Genomic DNA, 21,334 nt, shown 5'->3' on the forward strand with positions numbered 1-21,334 from the left:
GGCCATAATAAGAGATATATCCATCACTGTCCAGCCCCTTTATAACACACAGTGCTTGACCTTTCCTAAATACAACAATCCTCCATCCTCACCATGGCTTCCATCCGAGCTCTGCGTTCTTCTTCCTCCTTCTTTTTTCTCATATTCTCCAGATCTTGTTTGGCCTCGGAAAACGACTGCAGGAAAGTATCGAATATGCCAAAAAATTCATCCGGCTGCATTTTACCCTCGGATTCTCCAAAATGTTTCATTGCTTTGGCGAACTGAAGGGTAGGAAACAATAGACGCGGTCAGAGGTGGTAAATATTGTTAATAAAATGCTTCGTATTGTGATCAATCTCTACAACTGCAAATATGAACACTCTAGTCACATCCAAAGCTGCATTTAATTCATAAAACTTACAGTGCAGACACACACAACCCCACCATTTGAATACAGATTTGGAGGTAAATGGAATATATTCAAGATCAGTACAAGATAATTAAACCAAATAAAATAACACATTTGCCTCAGTCGTCTGGTGATTCAGTGCATGTACAGAGCATGTCCTGATGTGCTGCATTGTGGGAGATGCTGTGATTGCACTATGCACTGTACAGTAATTTAACATAGAGAACAAAAACATCATCTTCCACAATTCAAAGCACCAAAGCGCAGATCTTAGCCTTGTGCCTATGGCAGCAGGTGGAAATCTGAATGCAGCTCTGGATGTAACTGGAGACATGATGTAATCCATATCCGTCCCATGTAATGACTTTTAGTACATGTAATCTATATATATAAATGAAACACTAAAGATTCCTCCATGCTTCATGATGCAAAAGAAGGAGCTTGACCATGAATGACGGACGTCTGACAGCTCCGCTGCCGTCACCTCTAAGGTCCCGTCACTATTTTATGAAGCAGTCGGCTGCGATTTCCACACCTATTAAAGCGCAAACTCTTCCATAGTCAATATTTGACTGAAATCTAAATTCACTTGGCCGGAGATGAGTGCGAATGATCATCAGTGTTTATAATGGCAAATACAAAGTGATGAAATCTCCAGAGCAGATGATCTCAACCAAACAAATTATTCCTGACATAAAAGAAAATATAACCGAGCGACCAGAGGAAACCGGCAGAAATACCACAAAATACAGGATTCATGTCTGTCATAACACAGTATATATATGTATACGTATCCATAGGGGGCAGTATTATAGTAGATATATTCTTGTATATAGGGGCAGTATTATAGTAGATATATTCTTGTATATAGGGTGCAGTATTATAGTAGTTATATTCTTGTATATAGGGGGCAGTATTATAGTAGTTATATTCTTGTATATAGGGGCAGTATTATAGTAGTTATATTCTTGTATATAGGAGGCAGTATTATAGTAGTTGTATTCTTGTATATAGGAGCAGTATTATAGCAGTTATATTCTTGTATATAGGAGCAGTATTATAGTAGTTATATTCTTGTAAATAGGAGCAGTATTATAGTAGTTATATTCTTGTATATAGGGAGCAGTATTATAGTAGTTATATTCTTGTATATAGGAGCAGTATTATAGTAGTTATATTCTTGTATATAGGGAGCAGTATTATAGTAGTTATATTCTTGTATATAGGGGCAGTATTATAGTAGTTATATTCTTGTATATAGGGGCAGTATTATAGTAATTATATTCTTGTATATAGGAGCAGTATTATAGTAGTTATATTCTTGTATATAGGAGCAGTATTATAGTAGTTATATTCTTGTATATAGGGGACAGTATTATAGTAGTTATATTCTTGTATATAGGAGCAGTATTATAGTAGTTATATTCTTGTATATAGGAGCAGTATTATAGTAGTTATATTCTTGTATATAGGGGGCAGTATTATAGTAGTTATATTCTTGTATATAGGAGCAGTATTATAGTAGTTATATTCTTGTATATAGGAGCAGTATTATAGTAGTTATATTCTTGTATATAGGGGGCAGTATTATAGTAGTTATATTCTTGTATATAGGAGCAGTATTATAGTAGTTATATTCTTGTATATAGGGGGCAGTATTATAGTAGTTATATTCTTGTATATAGGAGCAGTATTATAGTAGTTATATTCTTGTATATAGGGGCAGTATTATAGTAGTTATATTCTTATATATAGAGGGCAGAATTATAGTAGTTATATTCTTGTATATAGGGGGCAGTATTATAGTAGTTATATTCTTATATATAGAGGGCAGAATTATAGTAGTTATATTCTTGTATATAGGAGGCAGTATTATAGTAGTTATATTCTTGTATATAGGGGGCAGTATTATAGTAGTTATATTCTTGTATGTAGGAGCAGTATTATAGTAGTTATATTCTTGTATATAGTGGCAGTATTATAGTAGTTATATTCTTGTATATAGGGGGCAGTATTATAGTAGTTATATTCTTGTATATAGGAGCAGTATTATAGTAGTTATATTCTTGTATATAGGAGCAGTATTATAGTAGTTATATTCTTGTATATAGGGGGGCAGTATTATATTAGTTATATTCTTGTATATAGGAGGCAGTATTATAGTAGTTATATTCTTGTATATAGAGGGCGGCATTATAGTAGTTATATTCTTGTATATAAGGGGCAGTATTATAGTAGTTATATTCTTGTATATAGGGGCAGTATTATAGTAGTTATATTCTTATATATAGAGGGCAGAATTATAGTAGTTATATTCTTGTATATAGGAGGCAGTATTATAGTAGTTATATTCTTGTATATAGGGGGCAGTATTATAGTAGTTATATTCTTGTATGTAGGAGCAGTATTATAGTAGTTATATTCTTGTATATAGTGGCAGTATTATAGTAGTTATATTCTTGTATATAGGGGGCAGTATTATAGTAGTTATATTCTTGTATATAGGAGCAGTATTATAGTAGTTATATTCTTGTATATAGGAGCAGTATTATAGTAGTTATATTCTTGTATATAGGGGGGCAGTATTATATTAGTTATATTCTTGTATATAGGAGGCAGTATTATAGTAGTTATATTCTTGTATATAGGGGGCGGCATTATAGTAGTTATATTCTTGTATATAGGGGGCAGTATTATAGTAGTTATATTCTTGTATATAGGGGCAGTATTATAGTAGTTATATTCTTGTATATAGCGGCAGTATTATAGTAGTTATATTCTTGTATATAGTGGCAGTATTATAGTAGTTATATTCTTGTATATAGGGGGCAGTATTATAGTAGTTATATTCTTGTATATAGGAGCAGTATTATAGTAGTTATATTCTTGTATATAGGAGCAGTATTATAGTAGTTATATTCTTGTATATAGGGGGGCAGTATTATATTAGTTATATTCTTGTATTCTTGTATATAGGTGCCAGTATTATAGTAGTTATATTCTTGTATATAGTTGGCAGTATTATAGTAGTTATATTCTTGTATATAGAGGCAGTATTATAGTAGATATATTCTTGTATATAGGGGGCAGAATTATAGTAGTTATATTCTTGTATATAGGGGCAGTATTATAGTAGGTATATTCTTGTATATAGGAGCAGTATTACAGTAGTTATATTCTTGTATATAGGGGACAGTATTATAGTAGTTATATTCTTGTATATAGGAGCAGTATTATAGTAGTTATATTCTTGTATATAGGGGCAGTATTATAGTAGTTATATTCTTGTATATAGGGGCAGTATTATAGTAGTTATATTCTTGTATGTAGGGGCAGTATTATAGTAGTTATATTCTTGTATATAGGGGGCAGTATTATAGTAGTTATATTCTTGTATATAGGGGCAGTATTATAGTAGTTATATTCTTGTATATAGGGGGCAGTATTATAGTAGTTATATTCTAGTATATATGGGGCAGTATTATAGTAGTTATATTCTTGTATATAGGGGACAGTATTATAGTAGTTATATTCTTGTATATAGGAGCAGTATTATAGTAGTTATATTCTTGTATATAGGGGGCAGTATTATAGTAGTTATATTCTAGTATATATGGGGCAGTATTATAGTAGTTATATTCTTGTATATAGGGGCAGTATTAGAGTAGTTATATTCTTGTATATAGGGGGCAGTATTATAGTAGTTCTATTCTTGTATATAGGGACAGTATTATAGTAGTTCTATTCTTGTATATAGGGGCAGTATTATAGTGGTTATATTCTTGTATATAGGAGCAGTATTATAGTAGTTCTATTCTTGTATATAGGGACAGTATTATAGTAATTATATTCTTGTATATAGGAGTAATATAGTATTATATATATATATATATATATAGTATAGTACAGTATAGTATTATAATACTGTCCCCTATATACAAGAATATATCTACTATAATACTGCCCCTATATACAAGAATATAACTACTATAATACTGCTCCTATATACAAGAATATAACTACTATAATACTGCCCCCTATATACAAGAATATAATTACTATAATACTGCCCCTATATAGAAGAATATAACTACTATAATACTACTCCTATACACAAGAATATAACTACTATAATACTGCCCCCTATATACAAGAATATAACTACTATAATACTGCCCCTATATAGAAGAATATAACTACTATAATAGTACTCCTATACACAAGAATATAACTACTAGAATACTGCCTCCTATATACAAGAATATATCTACTATAATACTGCCTCCTATATACAAGAATATATCTACTATAATACTGCCCCCTATATACAAGAATATAACTACTATAATACTGCCCCCTATATACAAGAATATAACTACTATAACACTGCTCCCGATATACAAGAATATAACTACTATAATACTGCTCCTATATACAAGAATATAACTACTATAATACTGCCCCTATATACAAGAATATAACTACTATAATACTGCCCCTATATACAAGTATATAACTACTATAATACTGCTCCCATGTACAAGAATATAACTACTATAATACTGCCCCCTATATACAAGAATATAACTACTATAATACTGCTCCCATTATATACAAGAATATAACTACTATAATACTGTCCCCTATATACAAGAATATAACTACCATAATACTGCCTCTATATACAAGAATATAACTACTATAATACTGCCCCTATATATAAGAATATAACTACTATAATACTGCCCCTATATACAAAAATATAACTACTATAATACTGCCCCCTGTATACAAGAATATAACTACTATAATACTGCCCCCTATATACAAGAATATAACTACTATAATACTGCTCCTGTATACAAGAATATAACTACTATAATACTGCCCCTATATACAAGAATATAACTACTATAATACTGCTCCTATATGCAAGAATATAACTACTATAAGGCTATGGTCACACTGAGTATTTTGCCGAGTTTTTTTGACGCGGAAACCGCGTCGCAAAACTCGGCAAAAACGGCCCGAGAACGCCTCCCATTGTTTTCAATGGGAGGCGTCGGCGTCCTTTTCCCGCGAGCCGTAAAACTGCCTCGCGGGAAAAAGAAGCGACATGCTCTATCATCGGGCGATTCCGCCTCTGACCTCCCATTGACTTCAATGGGAGGCAGAGAAAGCGTATTTCGCGCTGTTTTATGCCCGCGGCGCTCAATGGCCGCGGGCGAAAAACGGCGCGAAAATCGGCGTGCAGGGAGAGGAAAATCTGCCTCAAAGTTCCAAACGGAATTTTGAGGCAGATATTCCTCCCCCAAAATACTCTGTGTGAACATAGCCTAATACTGCCCCTATATACAAGAATATAACTACTATAATACTGCCCCTATATACAAGACTATAACTTCTATAATACTGCCCCCTATATACAAGAATATAACTACTATAATACTGCCCCTATATACAAGAATATATCTACTATAATACTGCCTCCTATATACAAGAATATAACTACTATAATACTGCTCCTATATACAAGAATATAACTACTATAATACTGCCCCTATATACAAGAATATAACGACTATAATACTGCCCCTATATACAAGAATATAACTACTATACTACTGCTTCCTATATACAAGAATATAACTACTATAATACTGCCCCCTATATACAAGAATATAACTACTACAATACTGCCCCTATATACAAGAATATAACTACTATAATTCTGCTCCTATATACAAGAATATAACTACTATAATACTGCCCCTATATACAAGAATATAACTACTATAATACTGCCCCCTATATACAAGAATATAACTACTATAATACTGCTCCTATATACAAGAATATAACTACTATAATACTGCCCCTATATACAAGACTATAACTTCTATAATACTACCCCCTATATACAAGAATATAACTACTATAATACTGCTCCTATATACAAGAATATATCTACTAGAATACTGTCCCCTATATACAAGAATATATCTACTATAATACTGCCTCCTATATACAAGAATATATCTACTATAATACTGCCCCTATATACAAGAATATAACTACAATAATACTGCCCGCTATATACAAGAATATAAACTACTATAATACTGTCCCTATATACAAGAATATAAACTACTATATTACTGCCCCCTGTATACAAGAATATAACTACTATAATACTGCCCCCTATATACAAGAATATAACTACTATAATACTGCTCCTGTATACAAGAATATAACTACTATAATACTGCCCCTATATGCAAGAATATAACTACTATAATACTGCCCCTATATACAAGACTATAACTTCTATAATACTGCCCCCTATATACAAAAATATAACTACTATAATACTGCTCCTATATACAAGAATATAACTACTATAATACTGCCCCTATATCCAAGAATATAACTACTATAATACTGCCCCCTATATACAAGAATATAACTACTATAATACTGCTCCTATATACAAGAATATATCTACTATAATACTGTCCCCTATATACAAGAATATATCTACTATAATACTGCCTCCTATATACAAGAATATATCTACTATAATACTGCCCCCATATACAAGAATATAAACTACTATAATACTGTCCCTATATACAAGAATATAAACTACTATATTACTGCCCCCTGTATACAAGAATATAACTACTATAATACTGCCCCCTATATACAAGAATATAACTACTATAATACTGCTCCTGTATACAAGAATATAACTACTATAATACTGCCCCTATATGCAAGAATATAACTACTATAATACTGCCCCCTATATACAAGAATATAACTACTATAATACTGCTCCTGTATACAAGAATATAACTACTATAATACTGCCCCTATATACAAGAATATAGCTACTATAATACTGCCCCCTATATACAAGAATATAACTACTATAATACTGCCCCCTATATACAAGAATATAACTACTATAATACTGCCCCTATATACAAGAATATAACTACTATAATACTGCTCCTATGTACAAGAATATAACTACTATAATACTGCCCCTATATACAAGAATATAACTACTATAATACTGCTCCTATATATAAGAATATAACTACTATAATACTGCCCCATATATACAAGAATATAACTACTATAATAATGCCCCTATATACAAGTATATAACTACTATAATACTGCTCCTATATACAAGAATATAACAACTATAATACTGTCCCCTATATACAAGAATATAACAACTATAATACTGTCCCCTATATACAAGAATATAACTATTATAATACTGCCCCCTACATACAAGAATATATCTACTATAATCAGTGGCGGATTATCATATGGGCGTTTCGGGCGGCCGCCCGGGGCCCGAGGCTTCCAGGGGGCCCATGGCAGCCCGAAACGCACATTATCTCGTAAATCTATTCAGCGCGCTAGCGCTGCTAACGGCCGAAGATGGGGAGGAGCAGGGAATTCGCCGGGATCCAGGGGTAGGACACGCCTCCCTGACAGTGCGGGCCGCCGCCATTGAGTAACAGAACAGCGACGGACGGCTGTTCTGTTACTCCAAAGCAGCAAGAGAAGAGCCGGCGGGCGGTCACCGGCGCTGAGGTCAGTACAGGATTATCCTCCTGCCCAACTGGTTCCCGACCGCTGGCTGTATTTTTACGGCCAGTGGTCAGGGTCCTTAAAACCCGAGCCATAGACTTTCTACGGCTCGGGTTTTAACTTGCTGCCCGCGCGATCGGGCAGCTGAATGTCGGGTCTCCGGCTGTCAGTGACTGCCGGGGACCCTGAGGAGAAGACAGAAGCAGCTTTCGCTGCTTCTGTCTTCTCCGATGTCTTCTTACACAGCGTTCAATGAACGCTTGTGTACAGGAATAGAGACAGCAGCAGCGGCGCTGTCTCTATTCCTCCCGGTGATCATGTGACAGGTCACATGATCGCCGGGTGCCGTTAGTGGCAGACTGTTGCTGGGTCTTACTAGACCCAGCACAGCCCTATTAGTGACAATCGTCACTGTGAGAGGGCTGATTTCCCCTGTAACTGGGGCTGCTGTGCAGCTCCAGTTACAGTGGAAAAACATGGTGTAAAACAAAGAGAAAGTAGATATAAAGTTCCCCAAAGGTCTTTTTTGACCTTTGAGGATCAGAACATAGTAATAAAAAATAGTAAAGTGCAAAAAAAATAAATAATAATAAATACACATAAAATACCCACCCCAAAAAAAACGTTCCCCCCCCCCCGCCAATCATTGTTGTAACGCTAGCGCTGACCCAATTACCCTAATATAGACATGTAATATATTAAAATTTACGGTAGACAATGACGATCACAGATAAAAGGTCTATTTTAGGGTAAAACAATGTTATTACCAAAAAAAAATAGCTGAAACGTAAAAAAGCTTCTTTTTTTACTATTATTTTCAAACTTTATGAATAAAAATTCTAAAATGGCAAAAAATGTGTGCATAAAAACGATAAAAAACGAAACCTGCATTGTCTACGGAAAAAACGTCGCAAAAATAACGTCGGTTTTATTTTTTTTTAATAAAAATGTGTGTTTGGTGCAACTTTGTAATTACGTTTTATTAAAAAATATTTTCACTTTTTGAGATACAGCTGCTTTGTATCCTGTATCCGTCAGGTCAGCAGGACTGACGGGATCAGTGAAACGGGCCCTGCGCTAAATTATAATCTTAGATGTGATAGATTTGAGGTGGATCCTGCGTGTCACTGATCCCGTCAGTCCTGCTGACCTGACGGATACAGGATACAAAGCAGCCGTATCTCAAAAAGTAAAAATATTTTTTAATAAAATCAATCAATCACACTGATACACAGACATACTATATATATATATATATAATTATAATATAAAGTTTTTAAATGTGTACATAACCTTGTGGCACTATATACAAGGGGGAGCGCTGTGTGACACTATATACAAGGGGGAGCGCTGTGAGGCACTATATACAAGGGGGAGCGCTGTGAGGCACTATATACAAGGGTGAGCGCTGTGAGGCACTATATACAAGGGGGAGCGCTGTGAGGCACTATATACAAGGGGGAGCGCTGTGAGGCACTATATACAAGGGGGAGCGCTGTGAGGCACTATATACAAGGGGGAGCGCTGTGAGGCACTATATACAAGGGGGAGCGCTGTGAGGCACTATATACAAGGGGGAGCGCTGTGAGGCACTATATACAAGGGGGAGCGCTGTGAGGCAAGGGGGGGCTGTGTAGTGCTATCCACCGTGGTATGTGTGTGGCGCTCTTTATAGGGGGGGCTTTTTGGTGCTATTTACAAGAGGGGGAGGGCTGTGTGGCGCTCTCTACAGGGGGGCTGTATGGCACTATCTATAGGGGGCTGTGTGTAACGCTCTCTACGAGGGGGATGTGTGATATATAGAGGGGGCTGTGTATGGCGATATCTATGGGGGTGTGTAATATCTACAGGGGCTGTGTGTGGCACTATGTACAGGGGGCTGTGTGTATGGTGTTTTACAGTGTGTGGTATTATATTCAGGCGCGCAGTGTTTGGTGCTATTATATTTAGGGGTACACTATGTGGCACCATGATAACTTTATTTTCGTTTATAGGTGTGGAAATGTTGGAAAAGTGAGGAGACGTCTAAGTGGCAAATTCTGCAGAAATGAGTCATGGCCGGGAGAAGTCGTCATGAGCGCTGGACCGGATGGAGAAGAAAAGAGGAAAAAAACTACTAGAATCTGAGACGTCGTCACCTGTGAGTCACTAGATTTATAGAGAATCTGTCACCTCTCCTGACATGTTTATTATAGGAAATCCTTGTATTTCACAAAAAGTCTTTCTGCGGTCCAGGACTGATAGACAATTCCCCTTGTCAGGAGGTTGTGTCCCTGCACAGTGTGATCCTGTCAGTATGTAGGGACACCGCGCTGTGACAAGGGGAATCGTAACAGTGTTAATGCTTGCCCAAAAAGGTAGTGTTAAAAATAGTTACGGCGCGGCAGGGCGGCGGTGAGGAAGGGGGGCCCAAGTTTGGGTAACAGCCCAGGGCCCATGGTCTACTTAATCCGCCACTGACTATAATACTGCTCCTGTATACAAGAATATATCTACTATAATACTGCCCCTATATACAAGAAAATATCTACTATAATACTGCTCCTATATAGAAGAATATAACTATTATAATACTGCCCACTATATACAGGAATATAACTACTATAATACAGCCCCTATATACAGGAATATAGCTACTATAATACTGCTCCTATGTACAAGAATAAAACTACTATAATACTGCTCCTATATACAAGAATATAACTACTATAATACTGCCTCCTATATACAAGAATATAACTACTATAATACTGCCCCCTATATACAAGAATATAACTACTATAATACTGCTCCTATGTACAAGAATATAACTACTATAATACTGCCCCTATATACAAGAATATAACTACTATAATACTGCTCCTATATATAAGAATATAACTACTATAATACTGCCCCATATATACAAGAATATAACTACTATAATACTGCCCCTATATACAAGTATATAACTACTATAATACTGCCCCTATATACAAGAATATAACTACTATAATACTGCCCCATATATACAAGAATATAACTACTATAATACTGCCTCCTATATACAATATATCTACTATAATACTGCTCCTATATACAAGAATATAACTACTATAATACTGTCCCCTATATACAAGAATATAACTACTATAATACTGCCCTTATATACAAGCATATAACTACTATAATACTGCCCCTATATACAAGAATATAACTACTATAATACTGCCTCCTATATACAATATATCTACTATAATACTGCTCCTATATACAAGAATATAACTACTATAATACTGTCCCCTATATACAAGAATATAACTACTATAAGGCTGGGTTCACACGTGGCGGAATTTCACTTAAATTCCGCTGCGGACACTCCGCAGCGTTAATCCGCAGCGGAGCCGTTTCTGCATTGACTTCCACTTCTATTTAGAAGTGTTCGTTTAGACGATGCGTACAATTCCGCTGCGGAGCATAGGCTGCGGAGCGGAATTTGGTGTCCGCAGCATGCTCTGTCTGTTGCGGAGCAGTGGCGGACTCATGGCGGAATTTCTCCATTGACTTCAATGGAGATTCTAATTTCCGCAATGAAGTCCGCAGCTGTCATGCACATGTTATGTGTGCTGCGGATGCGTCTTGCTTTTTTGCCATGACATTTCTTCATTCTGGCTGGACCTATGTATTTCTAGGTCTACAGCCAGACTGAGGAAGTCAATGGGGCTCCCGTAATGACGGGAGCGTTGCTAGGAGACGTCTGTAAATAGTCACTGTCCAGGGTGCTGAAAGAGTTAAGCGATCGGCAGTAACTGTTTCTGCACCCGGGACAGTGACTACCGATCACAATATACAGCAACCTGTAAAAAAATATAAGTTCATACTTACCGAGAACTCCCTGCTTCTGTCTCCAGTCCGGCCTCCCAGGATGACGTTTCAGTCTAAGTGACGGCTGCAGCCAATCACAGGCCAAGCACAGGCTGCAGCGGTCACATGGACTGGCGCGTCATCCAGGGAGGTCGGGCTGGATGCCGAAAGAGGGACGCGTCACCAAGACAACGGCCGGTAAGTATGAAATTCTTTTACTTTCACTAGGGAAAGTGCTGTCCCTTCTCTCTATCCTGCACTGATAGGGAGAAGGGAAGCACTTTTCCCGCAGTCCGCAGCAGCTAGTCCGCATCAATTTACTGCACATTTTGTGCAGATCCGCAGCAGAATCTGCAACGCAGATTCTGTGCGGCATTGATGCGGACAGTTGCGGAGGAAATCCGCCACGTGTGGTCATGCCCTAATACTGCTCCATATATACAATAATATAACTACTATATTACTGCCACTATATACAAGAATATTACTACTATAACACTGCCCCTATATACAAGAATAGAACTACTATAACACTGCTCCCGATATACAAGAATATAACTACTATAATACTGCTCCTACGTACAAGAATATAACTACTATAATACTGCCCCCTGTATACAAGAATATAACTACTATAATACTGCCCCCTATATACAAGAATATAACTACTATAATACTGCCCCTATATACAAGAATATAACTACTATAATACTGCTCCTGTATACAAGAATATAACTACTATAATACTGCCCCTATATACAAGAATATAACTACTATAATACTGCTCTTATATAAAAGAATATAACTACTATAATACTGCTCCCTATATACAAGAATATAACTACTATAATACTGCCCCTATATACAAGAATATAACTACTATAATACTGCCCTCTATATACAAGAATATAACTACTATAATACTGCCCCTATATACAAGAATATAACTACTATAATACTGCCCCCTATATATAAGAATATAACTACTATAATACTGCCCCCTATATACAAGAATATAACTACTATAATACTGACCCTATATACAAGAATATAACTACTATAATACTGTCCCCTATATACAAGAATATAACTACTATAATACTGCCCCTATATACAAGAATATAACTACTATAATACTGCCCCTATATATAAGAAATAAACTACTATAATACTGCCCCCTATATACAAGAATATAACTACTATAATACTGCTCCTATATACAAGAATATAACTACTATAATACTGCCCCTATATACAAGACTATAACTTCTATAATACAGCCCCCTATATACAAGAATATAACTACTATAATACTGCTCCTATATACAAGAATATAACTACTATAATACTGCCTCCTATATACAAGAATATAACTACTATAATACTGCTCCTATATACAAGAATATAACTACTATAATACTGCCCCTATATACAAGAATATAACTACTATAATACTGCCCCTATATATAAGAAATAAACTACTATAATACTGCCCCCTATATACAAGAATATAACTACTATAATACTGCTCCTATATACAAGAATATAACTACTATAATACTGCCCCTATATACAAGACTATAACTTCTATAATACAGCCCCCTATATACAAGAATATAACTACTATAATACTGCTCCTATATACAAGAATATAACTACTATAATACTGCCCCTATATACAAGAATACAACTACTATAATACTGCCTCCTATATACAAGAATATAACTACTATAATACTGCTCCTATATACAAGAATATAACTACTATAATACTGCTCCTATATACAAGAATATAACTACTATAATACTGCCCCTATATACAAGAATATAACTACTATAATACTGCCCCTATATACAAGAATATAAACTACTATAATACTGCTCCTATATACAAGAATATAACTACTATAATACTGCCCCTATATACAAGAATATAACTACTATAATACTGCCCCCTATATACAAGAATATAGCTACTATAATACTGCCCCTATATACAAGAATATAACTACTATAATACTGCTCCTATATACAAGAATATAACTACTATAATACTGCCCCCTGCATCAATGTGGCGTGGCATGGAGGTGATCAGCCTGTGGCACTGCTGAGATGTTATCAATGCGGCGTGGCATGGAGGCGATCAGCCTGTGGCACTGCTGAGGTGCTATCAAGGCGGCGTGGCATGGGGCAATCAGCCTGTGGCACTGCTGTGGTGTTATCAATGCAGCGTGGCATGGCGGTGATCAGCCTGTGGCACTGCTGAGGTGTTTTCAATGCGGCGTGGCATGGAGGCGATCAGCTTGTGGCACTGCTGAGGTGTTATGGAGGCCCAGGTTGCTTTGATATCGGCCTTCAGCTTGTCTGCATTGTTGGGTCTGGGGTCTCATCTTCCTCTTGACAATACCCTGTAGATTCTCTATGGGGTTTAGGTCGGCGAGTTTGCTGGCCAATCAGGCGCAGTGATCCTGTGGTTATTACACCAGGTGTTGGTACTTTTGGCAGTGTGGGCAGGTGCCAAGTCCTGCTAGACAATGAAATCAGCGTCTCCATAAATCTGTCAGCAGAGGGAAGCATGAAGTGCCGGGAAATGTCCTGCTAGACGCTGCGCTGACTCTGGACCTGATATAACACAGTGACCAACACCAGCAGATGACACGGCCCCCAAACCATCACTGACTGCGGACACTTCACACTGGAGCGCAGGACACTTGGACTGACGCCTCTCCACTCTTCCTCCAGACTCCGGGACCTTCCAAGTGAAATGCAAAATTTACTTTCCTCTGGACACAGGACTGTGGACACTGAGCAGCAGACCCGTCATTGTAAAGACTTAGGAAACCTTTGCCGGTGTTTTGTGTTGATTCGCTGATCAGAGGGTCACCAGGAGGTGACAAATCTCAACTTTTACCCAATATTCTCATTTTCTGAGGGTCTAAATTTTGGGTTTCCATTAACTGTTAACCGTAATCATCAACATTAAAAGAAAAACAATGCTGGAAATAGACCCGTCTGTGTGTAATGAACCTATAGAATATATAGGAGACACTTTTTGAATTGAATTACTGAAATAAATTAACTTTTTGATGATCTTCTAATTCATTGAGAAGGACCAGTATATAGTGTTGTATAGAAGTCTATATAATTGTATACATGTACATGGTGTTTGTACTACGACCACCACTGATGTGATCGGGCGCCATGAATTTCTTTCTTTTTCCCTGGACGCCTCATAATTATCCTGTCACTAAGAACCAATATGTGAAAGTTTTATTCAAATTTCCACTTCTGAACTTTTACTGTTCATGGGGTGAAAGAGACGAGACTGCGACACTACAACGCAAAGCATCATGGTCCCGAATATCAGGCCCAGAAAACAGGGAGATGTGGACTGTATCCCTGTAAAAACTCTGACCGGATGGAGCTGCCCTTTAAGATATTGGTAAGAACAAGACGAAGTTTTCATGTACGTGACGATGAGGAGGATGAGGAGGAGGAGCGGCGATCCTCGGCTCTGGCTCCAGGTCTCACGTCCTCTCCTTACGCTGCAGATTCTCTCGAGTTATAATTGCCTCAAATTCTTTATTTCTGTAGTCACAGTTTGCCAGGCGAGCTGACCGGGCCGCTGGCTGCGGACGTCTACCTCACACCTCACCTAAGCCATCTGCTTCCTTATTGGCTGATGCTACAGGATGTGAATAATTCCGCAGCCCCCTGATTGGCTCCATTGAGCGCAGTAAAGAAGCTTTACGAGCGGCTGCTTCCTGATTGGCTGAACGTTAACGCTGCTCAGGACTTTTACGAGATGCTCCGAGCAGACACAATGTTATTTATGGGACGGATCTGAATTTTACTTTCACGAATATAGAAGTTTATTGTTCTATTCTCAAGTTACGAGGAACACCCGGCGCGGATCTTAAAGGGAACCGGTCACTTCAAGTGTATTTATAAAATTCTGGCCAAACCCTTGAAGAGCCGATCGGCGGGCCACAGCTAAGCGGACTCCATATGCAAATGAGTCCTGACAGCCAGCCAGTCAGCAGCACCTGGCGGGATCACATGACACTAGCTCTTCTTTCAACTCCCCCCTTCAACATTTTGGGGGAGGCATTTGATAGCCGCAATTGTGCCCACAACTTTACTTTTCTTCCCCTAATTGAGCGGAAACGACCCCTCCTCAAGAAGACCTGACAGCCAAATGATTGGGGCACCTGCTGCAAAGCATCTTAGTCTTAAGAGGAGCAGCTGATATGTGAGCAGTGGGGGGGCCCCATAGCAAAGACCAAAATGGGCCCCTCCATTAGTCAGCCTCCCCCAGTCTACAATGTCTGATAACAGAGAACAATAGATTGTATTCAATGGAGAGAAAGTGATTGGCGGTTTAATAGAAGGGAACCTCCTGCCTGGTGAGATCATCCCGGTGTCTTGTGCCAGTGCTTCCCCCTCTACGGCACTGGATGCCATGAGCTCTGCCAGGACAAAAACCCACAAACCCCGGAGACGTCACTCGTCAGACTCCGCGCCAGAACTCTCACTTTGTAAAGACTCCGCTAACTGGGAGGATTATGGAGGGTAAAAGAAAGTGAAATGTAAAATAAACATTCAAACTGCAGGAACGAGCCGGAATCTCAGCCTGTAATCAGCGATCAATGCTGCGGAATTATCTGCTGACAATATACCACATCTCCTGGTAAAACCGAGCCTCATCCGCACAGCGGGGGCCCCATGGACCCCGGCCACAGAGTCATCCATCTCCTCACCCAACACTCCTGCACTGAAAATAAAGCACTGTCCATCCAGAGCCTCCTGGTTGATGAATATAATGCCAGAGCTACAGTGAACACTGACACACCGTCAGAGCAGGAACAGGAGGGCTGTCATTTGTTACCCAGCGAGGTCAAGATAAAGGCTGAAAATACATAAGAAGACGACTTGGGGGCTTATAGATCTGTTCAACCTGAGCATCCTGGTTCATGAACAGATTACCATAACTAAAATGATGCCTAAAATCTATACAGGAAGACCAAAAAAGGAAGGGGAACAGGAGGAACATTTCTAAGCCATTCAGGGTGTGTGGAAAGCTGAGTGGCCACTGTCAACTCAGAAAACAGAGAAAGAGAACTCAGGGATCTATTATTCATGGCCTCATTGTGGCTTAAAGGTACACTCCAGGCAGAACTGATACACTGTGTTATGTCTTATCCAAGTCCTGATGGGAGGAGCATGACACAAGTATTCTCTGAGATACTTTGAATCCCTGTGTCATGCTCCGCCCTCTCGGGCCCTGCACTAGACATAACCCAGTGTATCAGTTCTGCCCATAGTAAGTGAACAAAAATTATTTTAAATCTTTTTTTTTTTTTCAAGGTCAATCAGCTGGTGGCGCTGTTGCATTAGTATCTATGAAAACATGTGATGTCATCGGTGGTCATAAGCGGTACTGCAAGTAATAAAAAAAATTGCAATAAGATGTTAAAGAAGAATCATCTAGAAAAGACAAACACCTTACAAGAAGCGCTCAGCAGTATGTAATATAACAGAGCAATTTAGACAGGACACAGCAATTGCCCTTTAAGGGCTCATTCAGACTAGTGCGTATCTTGTGCGTGTGACGGCCGTTATAACAGCGGCCGTCACACGGACTCATGTATTTCAATGGAGCGTGTGAAGGGTCTGTGAAAAAATAGGACATGTCCTATTTTCTTGCGTTCGCACGCATCCCCCCATAGACTAGTCCGGGTGCACCTCGCAGGTGTAGAACTGCCGTTTTTCACGTCCGAGGTTGGCCACGTTCGTGTGAATGTAGCCTAAGGCCACGAGAATACTCCAGGTGCCTATCCCAGGGTTATCTTGGGTATGGAACACCTCGGCATGGGGGCCAACCTGTGCGTTTTTTTATGCAGGTGATTTCTAGTATTGCAGTCAGCATGCAGCTCCCGGTGATTGGCGTTCGCCACTGGCGGTTACGTGAAATCACTCGCTCACGTCTTAGTTTATTCCACTTGTCTTAAATGCGTTCTGATTTTTTTTTAGAATAAAACATTTTGCGACACAAGGGCCCTCCAGGCTCCGAGCTCCCTGAACGGACGGCTGCGATAGATTTCTGCAGTAGAACAATCAGTCTATTAAGTGGCAGATGCCACCCGGAGAAGATTCCCAGAAGATCCGCCCGCTTAAAGGGGGGCACGGTCATTGAGCTGTATTTATTACATCGGGAGCACAGATCTATTTCTAACAACAGTCCGTAAAATAAATCTGCATAAAATGCTGTGCAAATTGTCAAATACTTATCACTACATTTCTTATACTCCAGTCACATCCAAAGCTGCATCTAAAATGGTGCAGGTTGTACCGGGAAACAGACTGCAGTTTATCTACGCATTTTATACAGTTTAATTTTAGGTCTCACATCGCACCGCACTCTTGTAGCAGGTAACTGGCAGAATTTTGAATGCAGCTCTGGATGTGACTGGAGTATAAGAGGATGAAACTCAGTATAATATTTATAGAGATTTGTCAGCTTGTGCTGAGGTCCAGATTGTAGATGGTAACAACTCCTACCTTATCCCGGGCCTCACTCAGAAGGTCCTCAAGCTCGGAGAAGCTGAAGCTGGCGACTGTGATGAAGTCACTCATGACCGGGACGAAGCGGTCCTCCCGATCCCTATAGTGACGCTTCTGATACTCCAATTCCTGAAAATGATGAAACAATTAATACAAAGTTATGAACATCAGCACCAGAGACCAATCCCTAACAACATAGCTGCAGCATTGCACTCTGGGAGATGTAGTGTTCTGTGCACATGAGACTTCAGTACAGTGCTTGAGGTAAACACTACATCTCCCACAATGCACCACAAGATCAGCACACTCATCTTCTGAAATACTCTGTGCTACTGGGAACGTTGCTCCTTCCCCTAAGTAAAACTCAGTACGTGACCTTCCACTTGTCTAGACTCCAGACTGATACATTGTAACAAACTATCAGGACAGGACAGAGATTTTTGCTTCTGATTTGTTCAGTATTGTCTAGCCTGGATACAATTGTAACAAACCCTCAGCTCAGAGAAGTATTAGGTCAAAATAGGGTTTCAGCCTCTGACAGCAAGCAGAGATCTTGAAAAGGGTGAAGAATTGATACACAGTCTATTAGAAAGTTGCAGAACCTTTCATTACACAGTGATTAAGACGGGAGCTGTGATGACTCTGCTGCTCTGGGTATAAATCACTACCTCTGATGCCCCTCATTGACACAGCAGGAGTAGGGGGCTCAATGCCCTCTGGGTACTGTCTCCAAATGTCACGTCAATTGTGGCCTGAGAATGGAGAGACTTGTACAAGAGCACCTCCCTGACGGTGGGGACTAGTGCAGATGTAGCAGAGCTGAGTTTGTCATTTATCATTTCCAGGGGAACTTTGAATTCTCTCTCCTCTCTACAACACTCACATACACAATTTACTTTTTTTTTTTCCTGCCCCTCCTGTAGTAACTCCGGGTAAAGTTTCAATGTGGTTGAGCGAATGATCTCGCTGTCCGGTTCCCAGACCGCCACATGGAGTCTCATCATTCCTGGAGAAGGTTCAGACGACGCCTCTGATGTCATTACCCGTGGCTCCTGTCCACGCAATGTCTTGGTTCGTGTATCGTAATAATCCACATATTCCCATTATAATTGATGTGGAGTAATTCTATGAGACCGACGGCAAAGCCTCAGATTCCAGGACCCCCCACAGATGATAATCTCAGGTTCTCTCTTATACAATGTGTTCTTATTAACATTTATTTTGGCCTTCCAGGCACTGCAGCGGTTTCATCTCTGGGAAGGTCCTAATGCTTTATTCATCCAGAGCCTCCTGATTCATGAACAGAACTCCAGCGCTACAGTGAAGACTGACACACATGGGGAGAGGAGTGGGATAAAGGGAGCAGAAGGGAGTGCTTCTGCATAATGGTGTGGATTTATATTGTATGCCGGGGTGAGGGGCTGTCAGGAGGTGATCCAAGTCCACCACCATATTTTGGGGTCGCCCATATTTTATAACCAGCGTCATGTAATTGATCAGGACGTAGATGACACAGAAGCTGTTAACTAATTTCTACATTATTATGGTTTACCCCGTTACCCCTGAACCCTAAAGCTGAAGGATAAGAAATGTCGGCAGCTACTCACAGACTCCACGGCTCGTAATCCGGTCCTAATATTGTGAACTTCCTTCTCCAACTCCACCAAGCTGAAAAAAATCCAATCACAGGCCTGACGTATAGGACTACACATGTAGCAGAGGTATGTACCATAGGGTAGTCCTGAGGCTGATATGGGGCAGGTGGAGATGGGGGCTGGTAGAGATGGGGGGTTGGTAAAGATGGGGCTGGTAGAGATGGGGGCTTGATAGAGATGGGGGGCTGGTAGAAATGGGGGGCTGGTAGAGATGGGGGGGTTAGTGGAGATGGGGGGCTGGTAGAGATGGGGGGGGTTAGTAGAGATGGGGGTTGGTAGAGATGGAGGGTTGGTAGCGATGGGGGGTTGGTGGAGATGGGGGGTTGGTGAAGATGGGGGGTTGGTGGAGATGGGGGCTGGTAGAGATGGGGGGTTGGTAGAGATGGGGGGTTGTATAGATGGGGGTTGGTAGAGATGGGGGGTTGGTAGAGATGGGGGGTTGGTAGAGATGGGGGGTTGGTAGAGATGGGGGCTGGTAGAGATGGGGGCTGGTAGAGATGGGGGCTGGTAGAGATGGGGGCTGGTAGAGATGGGGGCTGGTGGAGATGGGGGCTGGTAGAGATGGGGGTTGGTAGAGATGGGGGTTGGTGGAGATGGGGGGTTGGTAGAGATGGGGGGTTGGTGGAGATGGGGGTTGGTGGAGATGGGGGTTGGTGGAGATGGGGGTTGGTGGAGATGGGGGTTGGTGGAGATGGGGGTTGGTAGAGATGGGGGTTGGTAGAGATGGGGGCTGGTAGAGATGGGGGTTGGTGGAGATGGGGGTTGGTGGAGATGGGGGTTGGTAGAGATGGGGGTTGGTGGAGATGGGGGTTGGTGGAGATGGGGGATGGTGGAGATGGGGGTTGGTGGAGATGGGGGGTTGGTGGAGATGGGGGTTGGTAGAGATGGGGGTTGGTAGAGATGGGGGTTGGTGGAGATGGGGGTTGGTGGAGATGGGGGTTGGTGGAGATGGGGGTTGGTGGAGATGGGGGTTGATAGAGATGGGGGGTTGATAGAGATGGGGGTTGGTGGAGATGGGGGTTGGTGGAGATGGGGGTTGGTAGAGATGTGGGGTTGGCAGAGATGGGGGTTGGCAGAGATAGGGGGTTGGCAGAGATAGGGGGTTGGTAGAGATAGGGGGTTGGTAGAGATAGGGGGTTGGTGGAGATGGGGGTCTAATCTCACCACAAACCCAAGTATTAGCTAATGAGGGAGGGGGCATGAGCTAAAGGCATGTTGATTTTTGCTCATAGGGATTAGAGATGGGGATGAACAGGTAAACGACCCA

At 40.0% G+C, this 21,334-nt stretch overlaps 1 protein-coding gene across 1 annotated transcript in view; it reads right to left on the bottom strand.

Moving 5' to 3' along the window:
- Positions 1 to 92: 92 nt before the first annotated feature.
- Positions 93 to 21,334, bottom strand: part of LOC142713822 (disheveled-associated activator of morphogenesis 2-like) — a gene marked incomplete at both ends in the record, with an annotated part of 120,009 nt that continues 98,767 nt past the window's right edge. The window contains 3 exons of the mRNA XM_075848623.1: positions 93 to 263; positions 18,410 to 18,541; positions 20,020 to 20,080. Of these exons, the coding sequence (XP_075704738.1) occupies positions 93 to 263; positions 18,410 to 18,541; positions 20,020 to 20,080 (364 nt within the window). The remainder of the gene's footprint in view (positions 264 to 18,409; positions 18,542 to 20,019; positions 20,081 to 21,334) is intronic.

Source organism: Rhinoderma darwinii, unplaced genomic scaffold (genome assembly GCF_050947455.1).
Source record: "Rhinoderma darwinii isolate aRhiDar2 unplaced genomic scaffold, aRhiDar2.hap1 Scaffold_4360, whole genome shotgun sequence".
Classification (NCBI taxonomy): Eukaryota; Metazoa; Chordata; class Amphibia; order Anura; family Rhinodermatidae; genus Rhinoderma; species Rhinoderma darwinii.